The 27,634-nt window shown below is 41.2% G+C and overlaps 1 protein-coding gene across 2 annotated transcripts; it reads right to left on the bottom strand.

The window, feature by feature from the left end:
• Positions 1–4,564: 4,564 nt before the first annotated feature.
• HMCES (5-hydroxymethylcytosine binding, ES cell specific) lies at positions 4,565–26,872 on the bottom strand. Of its 2 annotated transcripts, none has more exons than XM_006909041.3 (7): positions 26,750–26,872; positions 25,858–26,063; positions 18,932–19,075; positions 17,969–18,094; positions 12,625–12,806; positions 6,764–6,956; positions 4,565–5,294 (listed from the first exon to the last, which is right to left on the bottom strand). In XM_006909041.3, exons 2-7 carry the CDS (start codon positions 26,038–26,040, stop codon positions 5,058–5,060), a joined length of 1,065 nt encoding a protein of 354 aa, XP_006909103.1. In that variant the 5' UTR covers positions 26,041–26,063; positions 26,750–26,872; the 3' UTR covers positions 4,565–5,057. The 2 variants fall into 2 exon arrangements, with proteins under 2 accessions (XP_006909103.1, XP_015442632.1); XM_015587146.2 differs by lacking the exon at positions 26,750–26,872 and adding an exon at positions 26,441–26,583 and having other exon boundaries at positions 4,569–5,294.
• Positions 26,873–27,634: the final 762 nt, after the last annotated feature.

The raw sequence follows: 27,634 nt of genomic DNA on the forward strand, positions 1-27,634 counted from the left end.
AAGTCTGAATCTCTGCGACTGATGCTGGGGCTTGAGGTGCCCAGACAGGAGGTGAAGATCACAAACAGGCTGAAACCAACTAGCACAAGCTGGAACCCCAGAATGGACTAACACCTGTGCCCATTCTTATTGACTCTGACTTTGGTGATGAGGGTATCCTACAGAAGCAAAGGCCCTTTGTCACAGAGCTAACCATGCATACACCTGGCTAAGGGTTCAGAAAATCTGAAGGGGAATCCAGGGAAACAGAGTAATTGAAGGCCTAGGTGCTGCTTCACACCAAAGAGGTACATCAGTGGATCAGCAACCAAAATGGTTGCTTCCTCTCTACTCTGGCAAGTATCTGCTTTGTGACCCTTCCTAACAGGAAACATACAGGTAAGAGAGTTCTGAAAAATGTAGTTCAGACTAGCAAGTTGACATTACAAAGCCATCACAGTTCCTCATTATAAAATTAGGTCTGTGTGTGATGAGGGTAAGGAGAGACTAGACCAGGGTCTCAAACACAGAGGTGCACAGGCACCAGGCCAGACAGGGCATTCTGGCCAAGTGGAGGACACAGATCCCACCTGAATTGGAGTAGTGACTACCCAGTCCTGCTGATTGTTGCCAGGCAGCATTGTGGCTCAATATGGCCAGAGCTTTTCATTTTTTCAGACCATGTCAGAAGCACCTCATGAAATGTTTCTACGTGCCCCCTCCAGAGGCAGGGGACGTGGCCTGTGCCATTCAGGGAGGCCTGGGGGAGGGTGCTTCAGCCTGGCAATGGTTTCACAGGAGGCTCAATCATATGAGTCACCTCTCAAGAATTTTTTTATGTGAAAACTACAAACTTTAATTTTTTGTGTGAAACCTCCCACTTTTAAGATGTATGCTTAAAAAAATATTCTAGCTCACATCCATTAGGATGGCTGCTATAAAAAAAACAGAAAATAAATGTTGGCAAGGATGTGGAGAAATTGAAACCTTTGTTCACTGTTGGTGGGAATGTAAGGTGGTGTAGCTGATGTGGAAAACTGTATGGAGGTTCCTCAAAAAATTAAACAGAATTACCATATGATCCAGCAATTCCACTTCGAGTACACATCCAAAATAATTGAAAGCAGAGTTTTGAAGAGATATTTGTATACCCACGTTCATTGCAGCATTATTTACAACAGTCAAAATGTAGAAGCACTCCAAGTATCTATCAACAGATGAATGGGTAGACAAAATGTGGTATATATGTATAGCCCTAAAAAGGAAGGAAATTCTGACACATGCTACAACATGGGATGAATCCTGAGGAAACTATGCTAAATGAAATAAGCCAGACACAAAGACAAATACTGTATAATTTTATATGAAATATCTAGAATCAAATTTATAAAAAGTAGAATAGTGGTTGACAGGAACTAGCTAGGGGGAGGGGGAATAAGGAGTTGGTGTTTAATGGGTACAGAGTTTCACTTTTGCAAGATGAAAAAGTTCTGGAGATTAGTTGCACAACGTGAATATACTTAATATTATTGAGTTATACACTTAAAAATGGTTAAGATAGTAAAGTTTATGTTATGTATATTTTGCCATAATTAAAAATAAATGCCATATGGGTGAAACAAAATCATGTATGAGCTCAATGTGACCTCCGGTCTCTCCTTTGAGATCACTCAGTTTGATCTTCTATAAGGGCCCTTATGGCTGCTTCACGAGACAAGAAGCCCTGGATGGTGGTGTCCTCAAGGAAACTGAATCAAAGGAAGCCATAAAATGGTGAAAGCCAGAGACCCAGCCATCGGTCCTGAGGGTCCACACCATGGGTAACAACCTCTCCACAAGATTGTCATTAGGATCCCAGACCCTTGTGTAATGCACCCTACCCTACAAATATGTGCTTCCATAGGTCTCATTTCTCACTCACCTTCTCTTGCCTCTCTCTCAGCTCCAATCTTTCTTGTGGCTGCCTCCGTTATGGGCCAGGAGTGTGGCACTGCGGCCTTGCCCCAACCTGTCTGCCTTTTAAAACGTGTTGTTCAGCTTGATTGTCCAACCCGTTTCACTGATGCCTCCAGCTCCTCCAAATAGTCCTCAAGCTTCTGCTGCCCACTGAGAGTTTTGCTTGCAGAGCCTGCAGCATGCCTCTCTTCCCTGGAGTCTCAGGACACAAGGGAGAGGAGATTCCTCATCTATCTCCATATGAGGGACACCAGCCCAAAGGTACGTTCTGGATCTCCAACAACCAGCATCTGTTCCTCTGGAAGTTCAATTGTGAGTACCCACTCTCCTGATTCAGAGATGGGCAAACGAAATGTCAGAGAGAACAAGGACTTAGTCAGTTTTTCACATACTGGGAACCCTCTCATACAACCTGAGCCGAAGCTCCTTTCCTCAAGGAATGAGGTTCTACCCTTCCCATCACTTGCTCCTTCCTCTGGTTGAGGGGAGGGAGGGTGTACAGGCCCAGATGGGAAGCTAGGAGTCTGAGGCTACCCATTCCTTTCTCTGGTTCCCACCACCAGCCTGCCCTTTAGGCTTTCCAGGTAGCAAGCATGATCTTGTCCAAATTCTCCAAGATTAGATACCCCTCCCAGGCCAGGAGCCCCTTGGATTTGTTCTCAACTTACCTATGTGAAACTGTGTACCTTTGGCCAAGCCCCTCCCTTGCCTAGGTCTGTTCTGCCTCTATACAAAGCAGGGTTGGGCTTTAAGCACACAAGCTTATCACCAGGAGATGGTTCCAGTCGAACAGCAGACATGAATGGAGGATGGACATCTGTCTATGAGGACCTGAAGTGCTGGAGACCATCTGCCTCTTCTAAGGATAGAAGAATTCCCTAAATTAGGCCTGGAATCAAGCCTGGTAACTGCACCAGTAGGACGGGAGTGAAGACGGGCTGCCATCTGGGAGCCTAGCCCAGGGACAAGACAGCCATATACTGGAGCTGTCCCATTTGCCCCAGAAAAAGCTGGGGTCCTGGCTTGATGGGCTATAACCAAGCAGGTGAAGGCTGCTTTGTTTGTCCCTGAGATTTGTTCTTTAAAAACAAAGGACAGGATTACATGCTCCAGTGCTCTAGTAAGCAAGATTAAGTATTTGCAAAAAGTGGGAAAATGGTGATTCGCATGCTCATGAAGCAAGTGAAAATTTGGAGAGCAATCTGGCAATACCTAGTAAAGCTGATGACCCAGATTAAAAAACAAAACTGCAGAATGTCTAAGATACCATTTATGTAAATCTGAAATCACAAAATATGATCTCAGATATAAGAATGTGCTTTTAACATCACGTTTATGTGAAAGTATAAATATCTGAGGACAGTTTATTCTTTCATGTTAAAACGAAAAGACCCTACCAAACTTAGTTACCCTGACAATGGGGAGATTAGTAATCAAAAATAAAGGGAATTTAATTTTTGTCGCATATTAAACCTGAATCAAGTATGACAAAAGCCATAATGGTAACTTATATGTATTTTTAATATCTCTCAGTAAAACCACCAAAACTCCATGCAAATCAACTCAAACAAAACTGGGTGTCGTGGTGAAACCATCCCTGGCCTCAGTGCAGGGTGCCTGAGTACAACCACTAGCTAATCTTGCCTCCTCAACCATAAGGGCAATCTGACAAGGAACTTAGAGCCAAGGCAGGCTGGGCGGGTCACTGCAGGGGTCAGGGGCAGAGATCCCCCTACCTCCAGTCTGGGCTGGCTCCCTGCAGGGCCTGTGTGAGGTGCCAAAGCTGCCCTTTAATTGGTGGAAATCCTGATCCCTGGTTTGCATAGGGCCTGGGCCAGTGCCTCATCTGGGTGGTTCAGTGGCAGCAGGGGGCCGGCACTCGCTCTGTCCTGTCAGCTAGGCTGCTTCTGTCCAATCACCTGACGTCTTATCAAGCCTTGTCTCCTGGAAGCTGCAAAGAAGAAAGAATGCCTGGCCTTGGTGCTTCTGGAGATTCACAGACTCCATTCCCTGGATCCATAGGAAGTTCTCCTCCTGTGACAGCAGTGCCCTGCTTGTGCACACTTGTGCACGAGTGCTTAATTGCCAGGTATGTCACCTGGCAAATGCCTGTGGCTCCTTGCCTAGCACAGGGCAAGGCTTGTAGTTAGTGCTCAAATTTATTTAACAAATATTTGCACACTTACCGTTAACAATGGGAGGAAAAAAGGTGAAAAAAGCCATCCCTGCTTTAATGGAACTAATGATCTGGGTGGGGAGGGACAATAGCTAACCACCCCAAATAAATATCTAATTATAAAACCATTCAGTTCCAAGGAGGAACCTGCAGAGCAAATCACAAAGGCTCTGACCAGGCTGGGGCAGACAGATGGTCAGCTCTCACCTCTACCCCAAGCCCAAGTCATCCTCTGTGTCCTAACCTGCTCTACCCAGAGGTTGGGAATTTGGATAGGGCTTGGAGAGCTGTGATTGGGACTCTCACCCAGACCATACACTCCCTGTGTAAGGTCAGGGTCTTATCCTCTGTACTGACTTCTCCCTCTAGCCCCTATGTTTGGCAGGCAGTCAGGATGGTTTTAAGGTAAAAGATTCAGACAGCTTCCAAATTGACAGGAAAAAAAAGACTCAATAAAGAACCCCCTTAAGCCTTTTTATTGTTTCCAAAAAAGCAGTTTTGTCTACAGAAAGCCCCAAACAGTAACCCAGAACTCTCCTCAACATTAGCTGCATTTTCTGAAATGTAGAAAGTTTATCAAATATAATTTATTCAGAAAAAAATACAATGTTTTAAAAACTTAATTGCAAAAGACTGAAAGAGCCCAAAGGCTGAGCTGAAAATGGCCTTTTGCTAACAGGACCAGGTCAGGTTGGGGCTAAGAAATGCACGTAGGGTCAGGCTTTGAGGAAAGGTTCCACTCCTACTTCTTCCCAGGCTGCCCACAGCCCCATCATGGGTTCCTGGTCACAGCCAGAATTGCCGTTCCCCCATGAACCCACAACTGTCAACTAACACTGTGCTACCTCCCCCTAAAGCAAATCCATACATACACAATACAAGAATCTATTATCAGCAACAGTATTTAGTGCAGCAAACTGTGACCTTGGTCTCTGAAAGTCCTGCATTACTGGCTCTGAAGCCGCTTGGCCACTGGCTCTTCCTCTTTCTCTTGCTTCAGCCATTGCTCCAGGAGTCTAGCACTACCTCTCTTGGTGGTGAATGGGCTCTTCTGTAGGAACTGGCTGGACCAGTGGGGCACATCTGACTCTGTCTTTTGGGGTGTTTTGAGGTCTTCCTTTTTGGGTGACTTTTTGGCCAGCCACTGCAACATCCTCTGGCTGCTGCCACTTGCCTCGAGCTCCTAGGAAAAAGACGAAATATCTCAAATCACTCAGCTCCAGCTTTTGGGAAAAGGCTAACTCCAAGGGAAGAAAGAAAGGAAGAGGCATTGTTACTAAGGGCCAGATAGGGCCCACTAGTGAGGTGTGGGAAGAGAGGAGCACCTGAGTGTGTTCCAAAGGGTGCCAGGGGTAGGGAGTAGCTCTTAGAGAAGGCTTTGCAGAGGAGGTGTGTGGGGCCAGTCAGAGAAGAGAACTGACAGGCATTCAAACAAGCAGAGAATGAAGCATTCTCAAGAAGAAGAATGTAATTCATTATGACCAGGCAGGGAGTTGAGAAATGAAGCTGAGGAGATAATGGCTTCAAACAGCCCGCATGAGAAGGGATTCGGCCTAAGTCTGAACGGTCTATTTCCCTACTGCAAAGACCCTCTGCATAGCCTCTCCTTGCCTGGCACTGCTCTTCTGCTTCCCTTACCTGCACCTAGGGTAAGGGAAGCTTACTGAAAAGAAGGCTCTGAATTTGCAATAATGCCACATCTCCAGAATGTGAATTCTTTTGGAGTAAAGGCCACTGAGAAATGGGGCTGTGTCTAGTGCAAAAAGAATCATTTTTAGAGACATCTAATAAAGTGTCAGGGTTGCGGGAGTTTGCAGAGAACTGAGACAAAAGAAAAAGGATGACAGCTACCCAACATTTTTCTTTCAAGTTTTTAAAAGAAAACTTAATTGCTGTTCTTACAATTGTCATCCTTAACACTTCTTGGGCATTCTAAGATGCCTATTCCTGGAACACTCAGAGCCATGTCCTACTTCAGATTCCTCTATGCCACCTAAAAATAGTTGCTACTCCTAAACCTTTATCCCCAAATGTCAATAGGGGCCAGCTTTTTACTGTGGAGCTCCTCTCCCTATTGCAGGCCTGTTGCTTGTTCACCTTCCTTTCAAAATACATCTTCTGGATCCTTACCAATTCTAAGAAGTTAAAGTTTATGGCAGGAATGTTCTCAACTTGTCCTAAAAGAGGACAAGGATTAGAACTCCTCCAACTTGTGGCTGAGAAAGCAGTACAGAGAAGAGACATCAAAAATCACAGTTGGTTATGAACAGAGATACAATTATGGTTAAGGCCTCCTTTGCCTTTCTCACAATCACCCTCTAGATTAGGAGTCTTCACACTTGGCATATTATCAGACTCACTGAAGAAGCTTCAAATGATACAGAAGCCCAAGCTCAGTCTGGAATATTGATTGACTCAGTAGTTGCAGATAGGTGCTGGCATTTACATTTTGGAAGAGCTCCCTAAAGAACTCTGAGTTACAGCCAGCTTTGAATCACTGCTCTACTCAACCTTGCCCTGAATAAGGAATATGCATTTTGGGTGGTTTAAATGAAAACTCTGAGTGTGTAAAAGGCCATATTCTACAAGAAAATGCTATACGGACAGAAGACAGAAAGCTCAAAAAGAACTGTCAAAGTTACAAGCCCTTACCTTTTTGACCAATAAGTCGACAGGAACCAGACACTCAGGAGTGTTGTTTTGGGAGTTGTTCACCACGGGAGAGACTGGATGGAAGGTGACATTCTCTGTGGGGTGGATTAACTTCAGAGCTTCCTGAGTTGAGACCTCACCAAAATCAAGCCATTTAGAGACTGCCTCCTCTCCATCTAATATGGCAGGCATCCTAGTTAGTGAGGTCAAGACATTGGTTGGGAGAGGCAGGGTGAGGGTGAGGGGAAAAGGGAGAGAGACTTGAGTCAGTTGATAGCACAAATTATCACAAGGAAAAGCTCACTTCCCTCTGTACCTCGCATGCTGATTACTGCCACATGCTCCCTGACTTGACAGGGCACAAAATTTAACACTAGGAGAGCTAGCTTATAAAGTTTTATGGCAAAGACAGTGAATAGTGCTATGATTGGATCCAGTGCACTCCAGTGTACATATTAGCAAACTGGTGACCTTTCTAAGATGCCCCAGCTTAGAACTGTCTATCAACAATCATCTCCAGCCTTAATACCTATGACAGATTTACGGTAAGAAAGAGCTATTCACATAATTGTGAAAAAAAGGAAACTAAGCCTCAGAAAGCAAGATAACTTCTGGTACCCAGAAAGATGTTAAGAAAGATCCTATATTTAGCTTCCAGTTTTATATCCTAGGCCAATGCAAAGCGTGGTACACACTTGACTATAGGAGATAAATGTATAAGCGTTTATTTTAATATAATTGTTATCACTTTGATTTGTTTAAATCGAACATGTACTTGAAAAAATATTTTATAGGGAGTAGGTAAACATGTTCACTTCCCACGTGACCACATCCAAATTACAACTAAACTATAAATCAACCACTCTTGAGAAGTACCTAAAGACTAGCTGAACAGAATTCCTATAACTATGGATATAAAAAAGCCACGTCAAGACTGGCAGCAGGGATGGAGATGCAGAATGAACAGGTCCCACAACCACATGTGCTAGTTAAGAATCAGAATATTTTGGCTGTGGAGTACCTGCTGAGGAGTGAACCATTCCAGGCCCACACTGGGCTCCCCAACCTGGAGCACCAGTGACAGGAAGAAAATACTCCCTGTAAAAATCAGTAGGGACTCACCACCGTAGGCTGTGGAGTCCTTTTTAAGGGCCAGAGCACGGACTCACTCCATCACAAACACTTGCCCTAAGCTCCAGTGAAGAGATAGCAGCTTGAAAAGCACCCCAAACACATGGGGGAGGAACTGACTGGCTTCAGGGCAAGGGCTGGAGCAGCAGGAGCTACTGTTCCTTCGTTCAGCCCATCCCCAACCCAGCCAGCAGGTCCAGGCAGGCACCAAACCTGAGTCTCTTTTAATCTCACTCACACAGCTCTTACCCCACCCTAGTGATTTTCTAAGACCCCATTCCACTCAATTCACCCTCCTGGCCTGAACCTCTTTCAGCAGCTATTTCTCACAAGTGGCAGGCCTTGGCCAGTGCTGCAGACTTTGCTAAAAATCTCTGGAAAATCCACAAACCTCAAATAAGCAGCACCTGGCCTTAGCGTGCCCTGTACCTCTTGCTAAGTGGCCCCAAGCCTGGCACTCGTGACTGCAGCTTCAGTTCACATCATAATGTATCCCAGGTGCCTGTAGCTTCTACCAGGTGGCTCCAGCCTGATACAGGCAGTAGCTGATCTTGGCCTGCATTGGAGCCCTTCCCAAAAGGCCCCAGAATCAACATACCCAGTGGCCAGTGTCAGACCACACCAGTGCACCAGCCAATTAGTGCCATAAACAACACACCCAGAGCCCTCCTAACATGAATCCCGCTCTGTGGGGTCAACTTCTGCACAACAGCTTGTCCACTGTAGGCATGGCCAGTCCTTACATCAAGTCAGCCTGAGGGTCAATCTCATTTACTGATGTGCCAACAGCAATCAAGGCTCAATTACAACAGGAGAGCACACACATTGCACACAAGGGACACCCCTGGAGTAAATGACTCAAGGAGACTGTGCCACTGGGCTCCACAGGACACCTATTACATAAGGCCACTCTACTAAGACAGAGACATAGCAGCCCTCCCTAATACACAGAAACAAACAAAGGTAGACAGTCAAAATGAGGAGACAAAGAAACATGTCCCAAATTAAGAAACAAGACAAAACTTCAAAAAAAGAACTAAACAAAATGGAGGCAAGCAATCTAATAGATATAGAGATCAAAACACTGGTTATAAGGATGCTAAATGAACTTAGGGGAAGAATAGATGAACTCAGTGAGAACTTCAACAAAAATATAGGAAACATAAAAAAGAAGATAAAAAACATAAAAAAGAACCATTCGGAAATAAAGAATGACTGAAATGAAGAATATATTAGAAGAAATAGAAGATTAGATGAAGCATAGGACTGAATCAGTGATTTTGAAAACAAAGTAGCTGAAAACACCTACTCGGACCAGCAAAAAAGAAAAAAAGAATTTAAAAAAACGAGTACTCTGGGACAACATCAAGAGTAACAATATTCACATCATAGTGGTGCCAGGAGAAGAGAGAGAACAAGGGATTGAAAACCTATCTGAATAAATAATAACAGAAAACTTCTCTAACTGGGCAAAAGAAATAGACATACAAGTCCAGGAAGTGCAGAGTCACTAACAAGATGAACCCAAAAAGGCCCACACCAAGCCATGTAATTAATGTGCAAAAGCTTAAAGACAGACTTTTTTTTTTTTTTTAATTAAAATTATTGAGGTGAAAGAGAGGATCTTAAAAGCAGCAAAAGAAAAGCAGTTAGTTACCTACAGGGGAGCTCCCCTAAGACTGTCGGCTGATTTCTAAAAGAAACTTTGCAGGCCAGAAAGGAAGAGCATAAAATATCCAAAGTGATGAAAAGCAAGGACCTATAACCCAGCAAAGCTATTATTTAGAGATAAACAGCTTCTGAGACAAGATAAAGCTGAAGGAGTTCATCATCACCAAACCAGTGTTAAAAGAAATGTTAGAGACTTTTTTAAGAAGAAGAAAAAAATACAAAAAAGGAAATATCACATACACAAAAAATTCCCACTGAAAAAGGCAAACACACAATAAAACCAGTGGATCAATCAACACTAAAGCAGGTTCAGAAGTTAAAAGGCAAAAAAGGTCAGAACAGCATGTATAATTATGACAGTAAATTAAGGGATACACACAAAATAAGTAATAAATGACAAAAGCATAAACGTGGAGGGGGTGAGTAAAAATATTAGTGATTTTTGAATGTGTTCAAAGTTGGGTGACATTCAACTTAAAATAGACTGTTATAAATATAGATTGGTATCTATGAAGCACAGGGTAACCACAAACCAAAATATACAAGAGATATACAAGAAAAAAAGAGAAAGGACTCCAACATAACACTACAGAAAGTCATTAACATGCAAGAGGAGAAAGTAAGAGAATAAGAAAGGAACAGAGAACTACAAAAACAATCAGTAAACAATAAAATGGCAATAACTACATAGCTGTCAATAATTTATTTAAATGTACATGGATTAAATGCTCCAATCAAAAGACGAATGGATAAAGAACAGGTGATACACACAGACACACAGACACACACACTGAAATATTACTCAGCCATAAAAAAGAATGAAGTATTACCATTTGAGACAACATGGATGGGCCTAGAGGGTATTATGTTAAGTGAAATAAGTCTGACAGAGAAAGACAAATACTATATGATTTCACTTATTTGTGGTATCTAAAAAGCAAACAAACAAGCAAGATGGAAGTAAACTCACAGATACAGAGAACAAACTGATGGTTGCCAGATGGTAGGGGGACTAGGTGAAAAGGTGAGGGGATTAATAAGTACAGGTTGACAGTTACAAAATAGTTATGAGCTTATAAAGTACAGCTTAGGGAATGTATGGTGCCAGGTGGGTATGATTTACCAGGGGAATCACTTTTTAAGTTACATACATGTGTAACCACTATGCTGTATACCTGAAACGAATATAATATTAAATACCAACTGTAATTTAAAAATTTCTTAAATTTTATAAATAAAATAAAATTGATGCGCCACCCCCCACCCAAATATTCTACAATCTCTGAAATCCAGGCGCATTTTATGATGAATGACATCTTTGCATTGTATTATAGTTTAGCTGGCAGTAATTTGCAGCACTTTACATAACAGCATATAAAATAATGGTACATTTCAAAATGGATGTGTCTTAGATTAGATGAAACGGGAATTTATTTTAAGGTGAATTAGCAAACACCAAAACTACTTTATGACATGAGAGCATACTTTCACAGAGAATGCTTAGGACAAGGCTAAAATAAGTTATCCTGATATGGCAGCATTATATTCTTTTCAGCAAAACATCAAAATCACTTCTGAGGGCACTCAGATTTGGCAAAAATTGTGAAAGTGTTACACAAGTATAGTCAGTTCTGGTAGTTAAGTTACTTGTTTGAAAAATGGAAATCTGTTTCAATGTGATTGATATATTAGAGTGTAATATAAACAAAGATTTGCGTTTGCTTATACACAGTTTTGTCTGTGAGAAAGACAAGGTAAACACAGAAAACTGTACCCTGCTGAAATAAGCCTTGTAGGAATACACAAAATACACACATGCATAAAACTCAAACATTGACAGCTATCTTAGTTCACTACATATTAGCCTTCAAAGTTGTGTTTTGCTTTTATTTTGCATTTGTGAACTTCTCTCTACATATAAAAATACTATTCATTCAACATCTTATACATGTCTAAGCTTCCTAAATCAGTGCATGCTAAGCAGTGCATATAAATGGGAACTTTTAAGTATTGAGAAGCTTGAAATAACAAAGCATCTTGAAAGTAAAAAGAGAACATTTGATATCTCCTGAGCAACAGACATAAAGGAATCCACATAAATGACAACATTGTGAAAATAAAAGGAACATCCATAGCTGGGAAAACTTCAAGAGGTGTTGTGAAGTCAATACCAATCAGGCCTAAAGGAATAGAAGCAATGGAAAGATTCTTTAGCATATGGATTGAATGCCAAACAGTGAAAAACTTGGAAGTGTTTTCACAAGGAGAAAGCACTATCTTTATATAAAGACCTAAGAAATCATAGAGGTGGCTCCTTTTAGTGCGAGTAATGGCCAGTTTGGTGGTTTTAAACACTGATGCCATTTTTAAAGCCTTTAGCTGTTGGGAGAAGACATAAGCACAGATGGAAATGCCGCTAAAGAATTTCCAGCAGTGATACAGAAGTTAATTGAAGGAGGAGGCTATGCATTGGACCGAAGTCTTCAATTTTGATTAAATATGTATATTATAAATACATGCATCAAAGGAGCTATATTTCAAAGGGAGAAAAACGTGCGCAGGTTTAAACCACAAAAGATAATAAATTTTGCATAATCTTCCTTCCACCACTTGACAATAACTCACAAGCTACAACTCTTCAGACACTCACTTCCATAAGCAAATATTGGGTCATTTTAAAGTAAAGTGCCATATTTATTGTAAAATCTATGTATTTATTAATCCCCAATGTATAAAACTGTGGTAGTTTTTAATAGATTACTATTATTTTTTAATGTGCCACTGACAAAGTTTTTAAGTGTTGTCCTCTTAACCCTACTTTTCCCAAAAGTTCTGTGGTTTTCACTGTACTATTTTGCACAATGTGGTGATTTTTAGGAATGCATGTCATGTTATAGCCAAACAGACTGTAAATGTATTTTGCAAAACAACTGTCTTAGTTTCCTACCCTAAATTTGTGCATACAGAAACTTTAAATTCCATAAGCTACCTATCTAAAAGCAAAGAGGACAAACTCTCCCTGAATGCTTTTGGACCTGGAGATAAGAAGTGTGACTTGCCTATGGTGGATGTCATTCAAGCCTTTGCAGGAATCCACTGTGATGATGGTGTAGGAATACAGGCAGTCTCCTCCCTCTGGTGGTTCCCAGCAGTCAAAGAGTCCGGCCATTGTTAGTAGTCTCCAGTTGTCCCAGACTTTCTCCCAGTCTTCAGAATTGTTGGAAGCACCAATGCTGCCTGACTGGAAGCAAAATACATGGGCAGATTAGATACTCAGCAGCCTTCTTCCACACATAGGTTGAGTACTAACTACCACAGACTTAAGAGCATTGCAAACATTTAAGAAATAATTTAGCCCATGCCTTATTAACTCCTCCTGATCCACTGTCACTAAAGAAAAGAGGCTTGGTGGCAAATACCACCAAAGCTATAGATTTATAACTCCTTAAATGTTTTCAGAATACAATTTAACACCTTCGCTAGGCATTTAGGCCTTCTATGATCTGGCACATTATTCCAACTTTCACTTACAATGTTAACCTGAACCAAACCCAGCTGTTTGTAAATGAAGTTCTTATGCAATTTGTTCTCACTGTGTCTTGCTGAAGCAACTGTCCTCTGCCCAAAATGTCATTCCCACCTTTCCTTATCATGCCAAATCCTACTTGCCATTTAAGATTCAGTTCAAGGCCTAGAATATAGAAAGCTAGAAAGGCTTTCACCTCCATCTTAACAATAAGAAAAAAAAAAGCTAGATAATCTATAAAATCATAACTTTTCTTAAACTCATTAGAGAACTGAGGTCACAGGGCAACCAATTAGCTTGAACTTTATAGAAACCAGAGGCCTCTGCAGGAAGATGAGATAAGCACTGGTTTACCAGTGGCAACAGGAGGAAGGCAAAGCCTTAATACAGCAGACAAGAATTCAGAAAAAATTATCATCAAATTGCTAAATGCAGAGTATTGGGCCAGCCTAAGAGTACAGAATCCCTGAAAGCTAAATGCATCAGGGGCGTTTGTATCAGCTTGCAGAGTCTTCCTCACAGACCTCCCTGGGTGTTCACAAGAAAGACAGGAGACTAGAGAAAGCCTTTCTTGCTGGAGCATGCCTAGAAGAGGCGAGCTCTTCTGCTTCAGCAAAGACCTTCATGAAGCCGCACCTGATCATTTCTCTGAGGAATAACAGCCATAAGGGGTCAGAAGAAGGGTAATAAACCCTACAACCCCTAAGATATTGGTAAAGACTCACTGAGGCCAGGAAGGGTAAAAGAAAAAAAACCCTCTACACCCCTGGGGAAGTAGCAAGATCATTGAGAAAGGCTGAGCCTGAGAACCCAGGGCACAGTTCTGCCTAAGACTGAGAATGAGCAAAGATGACAGGGAATGCTTTTCTACCTGCCTTCATATTAATGGCACCAAGTGACAAGCAATAGCAGATAAATTCTGGAGAAGGGGCAAGAGCATGGAGAAATCCTCTCTAATGCACAAGCTCTAACAGAAATACTACAGCTGAAGAGAGCAGGACTACTGAGGAAAACCCTCTGGAAAATCAATCCTTACCCTAAACACAAGAGAAATTTAAAACCAATGGCGAACAAAGGTAATAACAACAACAAAACACAAACCCAGTTTAGCAAGACAAGATCGACTTAATTTTACACGTTAATAGCCTAATATAAGGATAAGTGTATCCATTTCTAGGCATAAATATTATTTATCTCGGTCTCTGTCCTACATACTATGGCGATTAATCAAAAATTACAAGACACAGGGAAAATAATGGTGTAGATAATAGAGGCTCTGTTCATCCCTCTGGTGACTGAATCAAAATTGTGACAGAAACGAGCAAACAGCAAGAAAAAATCGCCTGGGGTCTAGATGAACAAGCCATTCAACTAGGGAGAAATCTAAGAAATCGCCTTGCAATGGCAGAAGGTAGGACAGGGCGAGGACATGAGGCTGCCTGGTGCCTAGCAGCTGAGTGGGACAGAGGCCACAGCAGCGGTAGCCAGCAGCTGCAGACGGCCTCTTAAAGGGGCCATGTCCGCAAGCGGACTTTCGCGGTGACAGACTTGCTCGCTCTGAGCACCAGCACCTGGTCAGCTGCACAGGGGGCACCAGGGACTTACAGGGGCACACTGAGTTGTCGGAGTGAGGGCTAAGGCTAGACTCACTCTGTACAGAAGTGCCGGTGGTATCTATTGTTCCTCTGTTGAGCCCTCCCCTTTCCCAGTGTGTGGGCTCAGCACCCCACAGCCGAGATGTTATCAAACTGGATAACAGAGGTCACTCCACCCAGAGGATTCCATGAAACTCCGCATCCCTCAACTTGTGGCCCCACCCAAGCCACATCCAGGTGTGTCCTCACTTAGTCAGGTGTCCCTTGCTGAGCAGCGCCTAGACTAACACAGGTGGCAGCTGGCCTCCATTTCCAGTATGGCCTTTTGAGGCAACTATAAGCATTGCATCTGTGGATTGCTAGCTCAATCTTAACAGGTGGCCCCAGAGGGGCACAGGCTAGGGCTAAACTTGAACTACAGCTGAACCTCTTTCAGGACTGGGCCACTACACTAGTAAGACCAAGAGACTTAGGAGCTTTGCTTAATACATGGAAACAGACATGGAAAGGCAGCCAAAATGGGAAAACAAATTAGCAGAAGCCATATAAGAGAACAAAACAGAGATCCAGAAATAATGGAGTCAAGCAATCTAACAGATGCAGAGTTCAAAACACTGGTTATAAAGATGTTCAATGAACTTACGGAAAGTGTATATGAATTCAGTGAGAACTTTAATAAAGACAAAAAAATGGAAATGGAAATTATAAAAAGGAACCAGACAGAAATGAAGAACACATTATCTGAGATGAGAAGTATATTAAATGGAGTAAACAGAGAGAATAAAAAAGAGGATCAAATGACCTATATAGAGGATGGGAAAGCCAAGGACACTCAATCAGAATGGCAAGAAAAAAGAAGCCAAGACTATAATAATAATTTAAGGAGCCTATGGGACACAATTAAAAATGAAAATATTCATGTCATAGGGGTAAATGAAGGAAAACAAGAAGTTGAAGAGCTATTTGAAGAAATAATGATGGAAAACTTTCCTCACCTGGTGAAGGAAATAGACCTAAAACCCCAGGAAGCTCAGAGATTCCCCAAAGAGGCCCACACCAAGACACATCATAATTAAAATGCCAAAGGTTAAATACAAAGAGGCAGTCTTAAAAGCAGCAAGAGAAAAGTAGTTAGTTACCTACAAGGGAGCACCCATAAGACTGGCAGCTGATTTCTCAAAAGAAACTAGGCAAGACAGAAGGGCTTAGCACAAAATATTCGACATGATGAAAACACAGGATCTACAACCAAGAATACTTTATCCAGCGAAGCTATCATTTAGAGTTGAAGGACAGATAAAGAGCTTCCCAGACAAAAATAAGTGAAAGGAATGTATCAACAGCAAGCCAGTATTACAGGAAATGCTAGAGGGACTTCTTTAAGAAGAAAAAACATGTATCAAAAACATGAATAAAGGATGGTAATAACTACATTCTTATCAACAAGTACCTCAAATGGAAAAGAATTAAGTGCTCCAACCAAAAGATAGAGTGGCTGAATGGATAAGAAAACAAGACCCCTATACATGCTGCCTACAAGAGACTCACTTCAGATTAAAAGGCACACACAGACTAAAAGGAAGAAGGTGGAAAAAGATATTGCCTTGATAGACCTAGAGGGTATTGTGCTGAAGAAAATGGGCTGGATAGAGAAAGACAAATATCGCATGATTTCATGTACATGTGGAATTGAAAGTACAAAATTAACAACAACAAAAGCGGAAATAAACTCATAGATACAGAGACTATTTTGAGGGATATTAGATGGGAGGGGGATTGGGGGGACACAAAAAGGCAAAGGGATTAAGAGGTACAAATGGATAGTTGCAGAATAGACATGGAAATGTAGAGTGTAGCATGGGGAAGATGGTTAATGTCATAATAAATATGTAAGGTGGAAGAGGGGTACTAGATTTAGTGGGGTGATCACTTTGCCAGTTATGTGGATCTCTGATCACTATGCTGTACAACTGAAAGTGGTATATTATTGCATGCCAACTATCATTGAAAAAAACTCATTGAATTGTACAATGTAAATACAAGCAACTAATTGTCTATTATATTTCAATAAAGAGAAAAAAATATATCCCGGAGAGTAACAAAGAGCCCTGAGCAGAGACACACAGGCTAAGGAACAGGAATGGACTATGGAAGCATAGGGCCTAGACTAAATACTAGAGCTGCCCCACAGCCCAAGAGTGAGGGTAAGGGTCATCTCATCTATACACCTGCATCACTGAACAGTCCTTCAACTAAGAGCCAAAAGCTGGGGAAGCCTTAAAGATAAAGCTCTACTCTCGCCCTGTGGAGCTGAGGGATAAGTGAGAGAAACAGACCTCAAATAAAGCAGTTCCCACCAGTGTGGCAAGAGGAACATAAGAAAATAACCAAGGCTGGGGGCTCTATTGCTAACTTGTTCCTGTTCTCATGTGAGCCTGGTGAGGGACACATTGAGGAGCAAGACTGGTGCTGTCTACCTACAATGACATGACTCCCTATGTGTGTGGGCCTGGGGAGGGGGCCTGCACATGCAAGGCTGACTTTCATAGCTGGCCCAGTTTATAACATAATTCCTTTTACCACTAAGCAATCTGACCACCACTTCCACTTCCTCACCTGTCATTTACTTTCATTGATGTTTTGATATATTTTTTTTATCTGATGCTTTTCAAAACTCAAATAATAAGAGATGGAAAACAGATTAGTCGTTACCAGGAGTTAATCACTGGTTGTGGGAGAGGGGCACGTTGTGACGAAAACAGGGTAGCAAGAGAGAGATCTCTCCTGTAGAAAGTTGTCTGTGATGCCCCAGTCTAACTTATGTGCTGTCGTCTGGGCCCCCATAACCTCATAAGCATTCCTTCCATGAGCATTCACCCCTAGTCTCTGATTGTTGATTTGTCTGTGTCTTAGCAGTAAAGCTTCAAGGATAAAAATCATGTGTCACTGAACTTCCAGGAGCCTAGCAGAACACATGGTATATGTTTAATGAATGTCCACTGAATAGAGATAAATTTTTATGGGCAAGAGACTAATTGTACAGAATTGAGAAAAGTGCCATCCTAGTCCACACAAGTGCTTAACAGACTCTCAAGGAGAGTGCCAGAGGACAAGTCTCTTTTTGGATATACAATTTCTAGTTTAAAGATGAACAAAGGAATAGAAATCTTATAGAGTGGTTCCCTCAAGAAACAGTCTATAAGGGAAGGAAAAGAGTGTCCTTCTTTGGATTAGTTTCTCTGTACTTTTCTAAATATTTACTGTGAGTGCTGATGATAATACCTTTACTGTTTTGATTTGGGGGAAGTAGATGAAGTATGGCTGCCTCTGGCTTGTTCCCTGACTTCGCTGCCACTCGTAGAATCCATCTGCTAAAACAACGCAGCGTCTTCCCTTTCCCAAAGGCACCTGAGGGAAAATGTGAGCAAAATATGGTCTTAGTGATAGAATCATGTGTCATGGACTTGGGTTAAAATATTAGGTCTACCAATGTGTGATCTTAGAGCAGTTATTTAATTTTTCATATGTATAATATCACCACTCACACAGACGTTGAAAAGATTAAATAATGTACATAGCAGCAATAGCTCTCTAACAAATAGGTGCTTGTGGTAGGTAGCTTCCAAAGCTGGCTCTGTAATGAGCCTTTCATCCCAGTATTTATACGTCATGTAGTTCCCTCCCACAGTGATTTTAGACTGGGCCAATAGAATGCTGCAGAGTGATGCTTATGACTGCTGTGCAACTTCCAAGGCTAAGTCACAAAGCCCTTCAGCTTCTGCCCTGCTGTCTTGAATCATGAGCTTTGGGTAAGCCAGATGCCATGTAAGAAGCTTGACTATCCCAACTAGGCACATGGAAAGGCTTCCAGTTGTTCTCCCATCTCGGCTGGGGTGTCAGACATGTTGGTGAAGAAGCCATTTTAGACAACCAGCCCCAGCTGTCACTAGATGTTAACTACATGAGAACCTCCAAGTGAAAACTATCTAGCTGAACCCAGTCAACCCACAGAATATAAGAAATAAAATAAATAGTTGTTTTGTTTTAAACCATCAAGTTTTGGCATGGTTTATTACACAGCAGCAAAGAAAACAGCACTCAATATTAATAACTAGGTACACACTTTGGGACCTTAAGGAAGGTTCCAAAGAGAACTCTATTTTATTTCTCAGGTATATAAGGCACTAACAGCTCTATTAGAAAAAAGAACAGACTATGTGCCTTTTTCCTAGATAAGCTACCTACCTTGAAAGACCGTTTTTCCATTATGGTATCACTACGACAGTTGGCAGTGTTGAACTGCAGCTTGGAAGGATCATCTTCTTTGAACCAAGATGGGACCAAGCCCCATCTCATGGGAGCAATGATACGCTCAGATGAGTCTGCACCCTGCCATGGAAAAAGGTAAAGACTCCAGTGAGGAGATCATAATGAAATTTAGAAAACCAAATTTAGCGCATGCATTATATTACTATTAGTATCAAAATACAAAGAATAGAGAGATTATTAAAAGGAAAGATTCTACTTGAAAACAATTTTAGTGATTTATCATGATGTGAGTAACTTGTGTTCTTTAGCAATCGTATTTATTAGAATATAAGACATTCTGCTTGGATAAGGTAAGCAGAGTTTACAGGAACGAAACCTCTTTGTATCCCTTGGGTAAGAGAATAAAAGACCCAAGGGATACAAAGAGGTTTCGTTCCTGTAAACTTTTAATTAGTTCCTACTATGGAAGAGACATAGTGCTAGGCCCTGCACTTCATGTGCTTCCAGGTATCAAGAAGCACAAGTTACAGACAACCATAATACAATGAGGTACATGCTGTGATTAAGGGATATGTAGAGTGCTATGGGGGCACATGGAGCAGTGCTTAGTCTCAAAGGGCTTGCACTGTAATGTGAGGCCACACAGACATAAATATATTAAGTAATAATATAAACTATTATAGGCTAAGGGCCACATAAGTGGTACATAATGAGTGTCTAAACAGTTCTGGAGAGTGATCTGTGATGAACAGAATGGAGAAATATCAGCTCCTCAGAATGGGCAGAAGGGATGGAGATAGGGTGGGATGATTCTTAAATTGGATCACACAAGTTGTACAGAATTCAGACAGAGTTGGGAGGAAAGACCAGATATGAAATTAGATGAGCAAATAGGCCATGTCAGAAACATGCAGGAAGTGGTTTTGTGCACAAAAGCAAGCATGAGGAAGCTATTTTTAGGAAGGCCTGCTCACAAGGTTGGCTTTCAGTTAGCATCTGGGAACTTGGATTTTGAGTAATCCTATCTTTCCCTTACTGATAAGGATGGTTTACTGTGACTAGTCTGTACAAAAAATGAGTTTTATGCTGAACACTTGTTTTCCTTCTGTGAATCTGGAATTTTGGTACTTGATAAACAGAAAGTGCTTATGTGACCATTCCCCAATACAAACCTAGGGCCCTGAGTTTCTAATGGGTTTCCCTAGGCAGAAACACTGTGAACATGTTACTACATTTTTTACTGCTGGAGAAGGAACGTGCTTAGTGTGTACCCTCACAAGAAGGAGAGAACATAAGGAAGCCTGTGCATGGATTTTTCCAGATTTCTACTTGTCTTTTTCTCTTACTGATTTTATTGTATATCTTTTCATTGTAATAAACCTTAGCCACTATACACTTTATATGTTGAGTTCTTCTAATGAATCTCCAAATGTGGGGGAAGTTTTAGGGTCCCTCAACACATAGATGTTAAATTTCTTTTTGGTAACCGGCCCTTGAGAATTTGATGAAATCTAGATTAAAATGCAAATACACATAGTACACTATGGGTTGGAAAAAACCAGTAGTAGAGAGTGCATTTTGGGTGCTACAATAGTTCAGGGGTCTGGTGATAAGGATACAGTAGGTTTGGTGACAGCAGAGAGAATAAAAGACATCCAAAGATAGAAAAAAATGAAATCGTGGTGCAAAGGGAAAAAGAAAACAAGGATGATTAAGTTTTCAAGCCTAGAAGACTGAAATAATGATGGTACTATGGAACAAAAAGGAAAATCTGAAAAGGGATTTGATTTGGGGAAAGATCATGTGTTGAATTTCTGCAAACAGTGGCAAGTCAGTGGCAGTTTAAAGAAATAGTCACAAAATCTTTCCCGTTCCTCTCATTGAGGGGGTCTGTGTTCCCTTCCTTTGAATCTGGATGGAGTCTGTGTTCCCTTCCTTTGAATCTGGATGGGTTGTGACTTGCAGAATGTGGCATGAGTGACACTATGATTTCTAAGGCTAGGTCAGAAAAGGTTTTCAGCTTCTTTTTTGTTTGCTGAGACATCTCTTTTGGAGCTCTGAGCTGCCATGTAAGAAATCTAACTTCCCTAAGACTGTCATGCTGTGAAAAAGCCCAAGCTGCATGGAGAGGCCACATGTAGGTACTCTAGTCAACAGCCCGGGTTAAAAACCAACATCAACTGTCAGATAAGTGACTGAAGATGCCTCTAGATCAGATGCTGGCAAACTTTTCTATAAAAGGCCAGATATTAGATACCTTGTAAACCATAGACTCTGTTGCAACTATAATTGTTGTTATAGGGACAAAGCATCCATAGACAGATAAATAAATGGATATTGCAGTATTCCATAAAATTTCATTTACAGAAATGGTCAGAGGATCCTAGTTTTCTGATTCCTGCTCTAGATGATTCTAGCCCCAGATGCTAAGTTTTTTCTGCTGAGGCCCCAAACTTCAGAGAAAAGACAAACCATATCTACAATGCCTTGTCTTAATTCCTCATGGGTGAAAATAATGAAGGTTGTTTTAAGTCACTACAATAAAATCCAAGAGGGTTGTTTATTATGTCAAAAAAGTATGTAGAATTAAAGTTTAAGTGACAGGCGGCAAGGTAGATAGAATCAAACTTTTCTGTAATGGACCAGACAGTAAATATTTCTAGCTTTTTAAGTCCATATCATCTCTGTTGCAATGACTCAGGCAACTGAACTCTGCCACCATTGGTAGCATTAAAGCAGCCAAAGAATGAATGAGTATTGCTGAGTTCTAATAAAACTTTATTTACAAAAACAGGCAATGGGCCAGATTTGGTCTGAGGACCATAGTTTGCTAACTTCTGGTATAAAGGAAAGAATAAGGCCTTTGTAAGAAGACCTTGCTTCAAAAATTCCTTCTCTGCTACTTAGAAAGTGGGTCTAGTCTCAACTTCCTGGACCCTCAATTTTCTTTTCTGTCAAAATAGAGTGAATAATACCTACCCTACAGATGCATTAAAATGTGTGGCATGGGATAGGCATACAAATTGTAGTTTAATATTTTTTAAGGTTAGAATTAAAAAGAAATAGTAAAATTTTCTATATAAAGGTGATTGTTAAAGCTATTAGGATAGTATCTTAGCGGGTAAACCGAGCACAGGATTTAACCTGGGGGTACAAAAAGAGAAAAGGCAAAATGAAGGAAAAGTAGAGTCCAAGAAAAAATACCTAGAGAAAAAAAAAAAAAGAAAAAGAATGAGAAAAGTCAAGAAAGGATGGAATTTCAAGAAAGAAATCATCACTAGTAGTTATTTCAGAAGGGCTTCCCTTTTGTATAAGGCTAATCGCTCTACTGTGCTCTTGATAAGATCCTGCCCTGTTTCTTTCAAAATTTTGCCTGTATTAGTTAATCCTCTTTCTACACACACACACACACACACACACACACACTCCATTCTCATTATCATTATTCATAGCAGGTAGGTTCTACAAAGTTGCTGTGAACATTGAATTAGTGAATACTGAACTGATGCTCTTAGGGGAAATACAGGGTTAGTTTCTCATGAGCCTATGATGACAACATATTCATCACTTGATTTACACATCACCTTATTTAATGTGTATTTCTGTTTAAAGACAGTTTATTTCATATGTATTATTGATTCACTGATGTTGAATTCAAGACCAACAGCACAGTAACTCATGCCTGAATGAAGCTTATCTAACACATGTATGTTCTCTGTAAGGCATATCAGGCCTTCATATGTTTAGGAATACCAGCCAGCACTTTAGCACTATGCTTGGCGACAATTTTATACAGTGAAATCAATGACTAAAAAGCACAGAAATGCTAAAAATACAGCATTAAATAGAATGCAAAAAGGACACTTGTTTATAGTATAAGAGATGAAACAAGAAAGTAAAGCTTCATTTTTTTGTTTGCTTTTTAAGAGCTTGGTCTTATTCAATCTCAGCTGAAGTGTATATCAAGCGACTCAAATTTTCACCATTCTGTATTGTCCATGCGAAAGCAACATAAGTATTATTTTGTGGGTTACAAATACATTTTGCAAGTAGGCAAATTTGTAAACATGGAATTTACAAATGAGGATCAACTGTGTGTGTGTGTGTGTATGTGTGTGTGTATGTGTGTGTTCCCCTTAAAGACACAGGCAGCCTAGGTACATTGTATGCCAAGAAGAAAAAAAATAAAACCAATTAATAAGCGTTCAAGATAATTAAGAAAAAGTCAGTCTTGGAAGAATGGTAGAGTAGAAGGCACAAACCCAAGTGTTAATCTCATCAGAGATAGAAGGCGGAAGAAGTTTGAAAACTTGTAAATCTCTGCTTCTAGAATCAAATGTGCCTTCCGAGCAGAAAGGCTCCCTACCATAGCATAAAGAATAAGAGCGATTACATTATATAAGGGCCAACTAAATGATCTCTCATTAGAAATTTGCAAAACAACACTCTTAAATCTGAAGTTCTCAACAGGGGCAATTTAGACCCCCCCCCCCCACCCCTGCCACCCACCACTGACACCACCAAAAGCTGAGGTGGATGGAGAGAAGGGGATGTGCTACTGGCATCTAGTGGGTATATTTGGCACTATCAAGAGACATTTTTGGCTGTTATGACCTGGGTGATGCTACTGGCATCTAGTAGGGGCCAGTGAAACTGCTAATTCTATAATGCACAAGACAAAGAATTACCCCACACAAAATGTCAATAGTGCCAAGGTTGAGAAATCCCACTTTTACAAACCTTTAACCGGAGTGTGTTTAATGGACAATTGTAAATCAAACCCATACATGAGGCTGCCTTCTACTGAGAATGATGAATAAAAAGTGGCTGCGGAGGGAAAATACTGAAAATATTGCTCAATATTAGTCATCTTTTCCCCTACCTTTTTGGACTTATGAGCAGAACAGCTGGTAGCACTGGGGTAGATAAATGAAAGAGGAAGTAATCTGCAAATCAGTGGTTTCAAATGCAAATTTTGCAAACTATACATCTGTGCCAGCCGTTAATATGGATTAATATGCTGAAATGGTTCTAATTTTGCTTTACAATTTACATGTTTGAGAAAAATGAAGCCTCAATTACTTATCAAAATTAGGAACCCCCCAGCAATCTTAACAAAATTTATTAGAGACGTGGAATCAAAATACTACATCAATCAGCAAATTCACACTACTGACAGAAAAGGAAGGCTATGCTTACTAGGGCTCCACCTTCCCTATTCCTAGTTCTAGGACACATCCCCGGGAGTGAGGACAGCGGTCTGGACCTAAGTCCCAGAGCTATACTTCAATGACCGGGTGACCTAAGACAAATCACAATCTTTCTACTCTTCTCTCTTTACATTTGTTGAACAAATTTTTCTTTCAGCTAATATTCATTCTATAATTCTAAAGCGGTGGTACAAAGAGAACCAAGGCTAAAAAAGAATAAGTCTCATGTAATTAATTCCTCTCTCAAATTATACCTCTTTTGAAACATGTGTTGTTTCTTTTCCCAGTCAAGTTCCCCATGATATTCATTTTATTTTGATTATCTGTTCATTAAAGAAAGTTTTCTTATTTCAAGAGGGAAGTATGTATCCATTAAAAATGGCTCAAGAATAACCATTTTATGTTAATGGCTTAATTCAACCAAAAAGATTAATATTATTTGGTCCGTTTATTACAAAATAATGTAACCCTTGTAATGTAGAAATTAGTCTTTTTTGACTACCATATTCTCAAAAGGGTTCTGAAGAGTATGTTGTAGGGGTATAATCATCTTTATAAATTGATTTAATAATTATGAATCGAACAGAATAAAAATTCAGCATGGAAACAATCATAATTTTAAAAAATATATCAAGGGCATTTAAAATTTAAATTAAAAAAAGACATGGAGAAAACATTAACTTCTGATATTAAGCATTTTTATCACACCACATGCTTGTAGTGAAGATAAAGCAAAAAAACTAAAACATGATTATAAATTATTGGTCACTCCAACACTACAATGGTAAATACTACATGAATTTACATATAGTACTAATGAATGCAATTAAACTTCAGAAAAATCAAACCAAATACATGTTTATAGCTTCACTAAAAACAAACATAAAAAAATTGAAAACACAGCAGAATGAATAGAAACTTCAGTGTTCAAGTAACATCAGAGGTGTTTTAGATTAGCTAGTCTTAATGCTGCTCTAGGCCCAGAGATTTTGATTCAGCTGGACTGGTAAGGGGTATGGAAAATTTTTTTTTTAAGATACTCAATTGACCCTGATGATCAATGATGGTTGAAAGATACTGTCTTAAAAAATGTATTCAAATACAAGGATCATATAAACTTGATATGCATTAAGGGTAGTATGCCTTGTATAGAGAAGGCACTTAAATTAGCCTGAAGGATAGTGAATTATTTTTGAAGATTAGAAGAAACCAATACAACTCCTTTCAGTGAGGCCCCGAGTAGTTCTCAACTGAGGATTCAAATAAAGGCTGGTTTTAATGTCACCTCAGAGGCTGAGCATACACCAAAGATGACCCTGAACCACACAGATTTGAACTGCATGGGTCCACTTATATGTGGATGTTTTTTTCAGTGAATACTGTAAACATACTTTATAATTTTTCTTAATAACATTTCTTTTCTCTAGCTTATTGTATTGTAAGAACAGTTTACAACACATACAACATATAAAATATGTGTTAACTTAGTTTCCCTAATCGGTAAGGCTTCTGGTTAACAGTAGGCTATTAGTAAAGTTTTTAGAGAGTCAAAGTTATATGTAGATTTTTGGATTTTTGGCTGTGTGGGGGTGGGTGCACCTAGCCCGTGCATTGTTCAAGGGTCAACCATAGAAGTGGATAACCATCACAATGCCCACCCAGAAGCTAATATGGTGCAGAAAAACTGGTTACCTTCTCAAAGTGTAGTCGCGACAGAAGCACTGGGCTATTTGATTGAGGGCTCTTGTTGTATGAGGGATAGTACTTGTCAGGGTCTCTCCACTCTGGGAGCCGCTGCTGGCCCTGCCGATCTTGATAGGCACAAGCTCTTGTGAGAACATCTCTAGGTAAGTGACAGGATGTTCGCCCACACATTCTTCAACACTGTTTCTTACAACCTTTAGATCACGAAACATTAGGTTTGTATTGCTCAAATATTAGGTCTTATTCCATTATTTACAGCATTCTCTCAAGATTCCCACAGGACTCTACTTCCAGCACCACCTGTAGTTTTATGTAACCATCTGTTAAATCTACCCCAGGAAAGTCTTTCCTCAAGAAAACAGACTATGCCTGTTTTATCCATTACTCAGGCCCATACAAAGCATTAAATAATTGGGAGGTGCTCCATAAATATCTGACTGAATGTAAGAAAAGAGATTTCCCTGGGGAGGTTAATTTTTTTCAGCTTAATGTTTCAGCCAAGAAAGGCAAAAAGGTACGTCACTTCTGGAGCCACAAGCTCCTTCCTGTACGCGACTCTTTTTCTCCTCACCGTCTCGTCCCCACTCCTTTTCCTTCTCTCCCTTTCTGGGATCCTCACACCAGCGAGCAGCGGCTAACCTGGGTGACGGCAACCAGGGCTGAGAGGGTGCTATTAGTAGCATCGAAACTCAGCTTCTTCGCTGTCCAGCGTGTATCTTCTTCCCAACACCAGGGACCCCCCCAGGCCGCCCCGCCCCGCCGACCCCAGGCTCTTGGCGCACGTCTAGGCGTCAAGGTGGCCCAAAGGTTCTCCCGTTGGCGCCACCTCGCCCCTCCGCACCAGGGCTGGGGTCCCGCTGTCCGCCCCAAACCGCCTCACCTTCACCTCGGCCCTGGACGGCGCCCGCGTAGTCCCACCCCAATTCAGAGCCCGCTCGGCCGCCTGCGAAGCTCTCCCCCACCCTCTCTCACGCTCCGCGGACACACGTACCCGGCGCTATGCCCCGCCTCCAGCGCCACCGCCCAGCCCCGCCCTCAGCGTGGGAGGTGGCCTGGGCTTCGTCCCCTCCCCCATCCTGACGACGGAAGGTGGCCTGTGGAATTTGAATCTTCTAAAAGTGCCCCAGGAGACTAGGGTTGCCTTCGGGTACTCCTCGATCTGCGTTCTCAGAGCTCCACTTTCTTATATATTCGGCTGTTCCCCTGTGGTGTTAACTCCCCTACTAGGGCGAACTGCAGAAATGGGGCTGGGGAAGAATCTGCAAGGACAAGTCTCATCCCTGTGGCGCTGGCAGAGATTCTAGATGCATTCCAGGGAGCCTGAAGTGCCCTGCTTCGTATAGCGGGAACCATAACTCTAGGGCACCAAGTTGTTGTAGGGGTGAAATCAGGAAACATTTTCTTTGCAGTCCTACTGCCTCATAGTTTGGGGCAAAACTTAAACCATCAGGAAAACTTCCACGAATCACTCAAGTCACTCAAACTTCATTGGGCGCCAGAATGAGCCTTTCCAGGGTCATCTTCCCCCACTACCCCAATCTGAATCTCTAAGGGTGAGGTCTAGAATTTTTTAAAATGGGCTTTGCAGATACATGTATTACAGCCACAAAGCTGGTAAACCACCTGGCTTGAGTTTAAAAATACAACTGAGGTTGCTGCTGAGCCTGCTCCCCTGGGACATAAACCAGGGATTTCTGCATCTGGAAACAGAATGCTCTTTAAGGGCTGTTCTTCCCCGCTGTGCATTCCCTGAATTGGACTCAAG

Source organism: Pteropus alecto, unplaced genomic scaffold (assembly GCF_000325575.1).
Source record: "Pteropus alecto unplaced genomic scaffold, ASM32557v1 scaffold191, whole genome shotgun sequence".
NCBI lineage: Eukaryota > Metazoa > Chordata > Mammalia > Chiroptera > Pteropodidae > Pteropus > Pteropus alecto.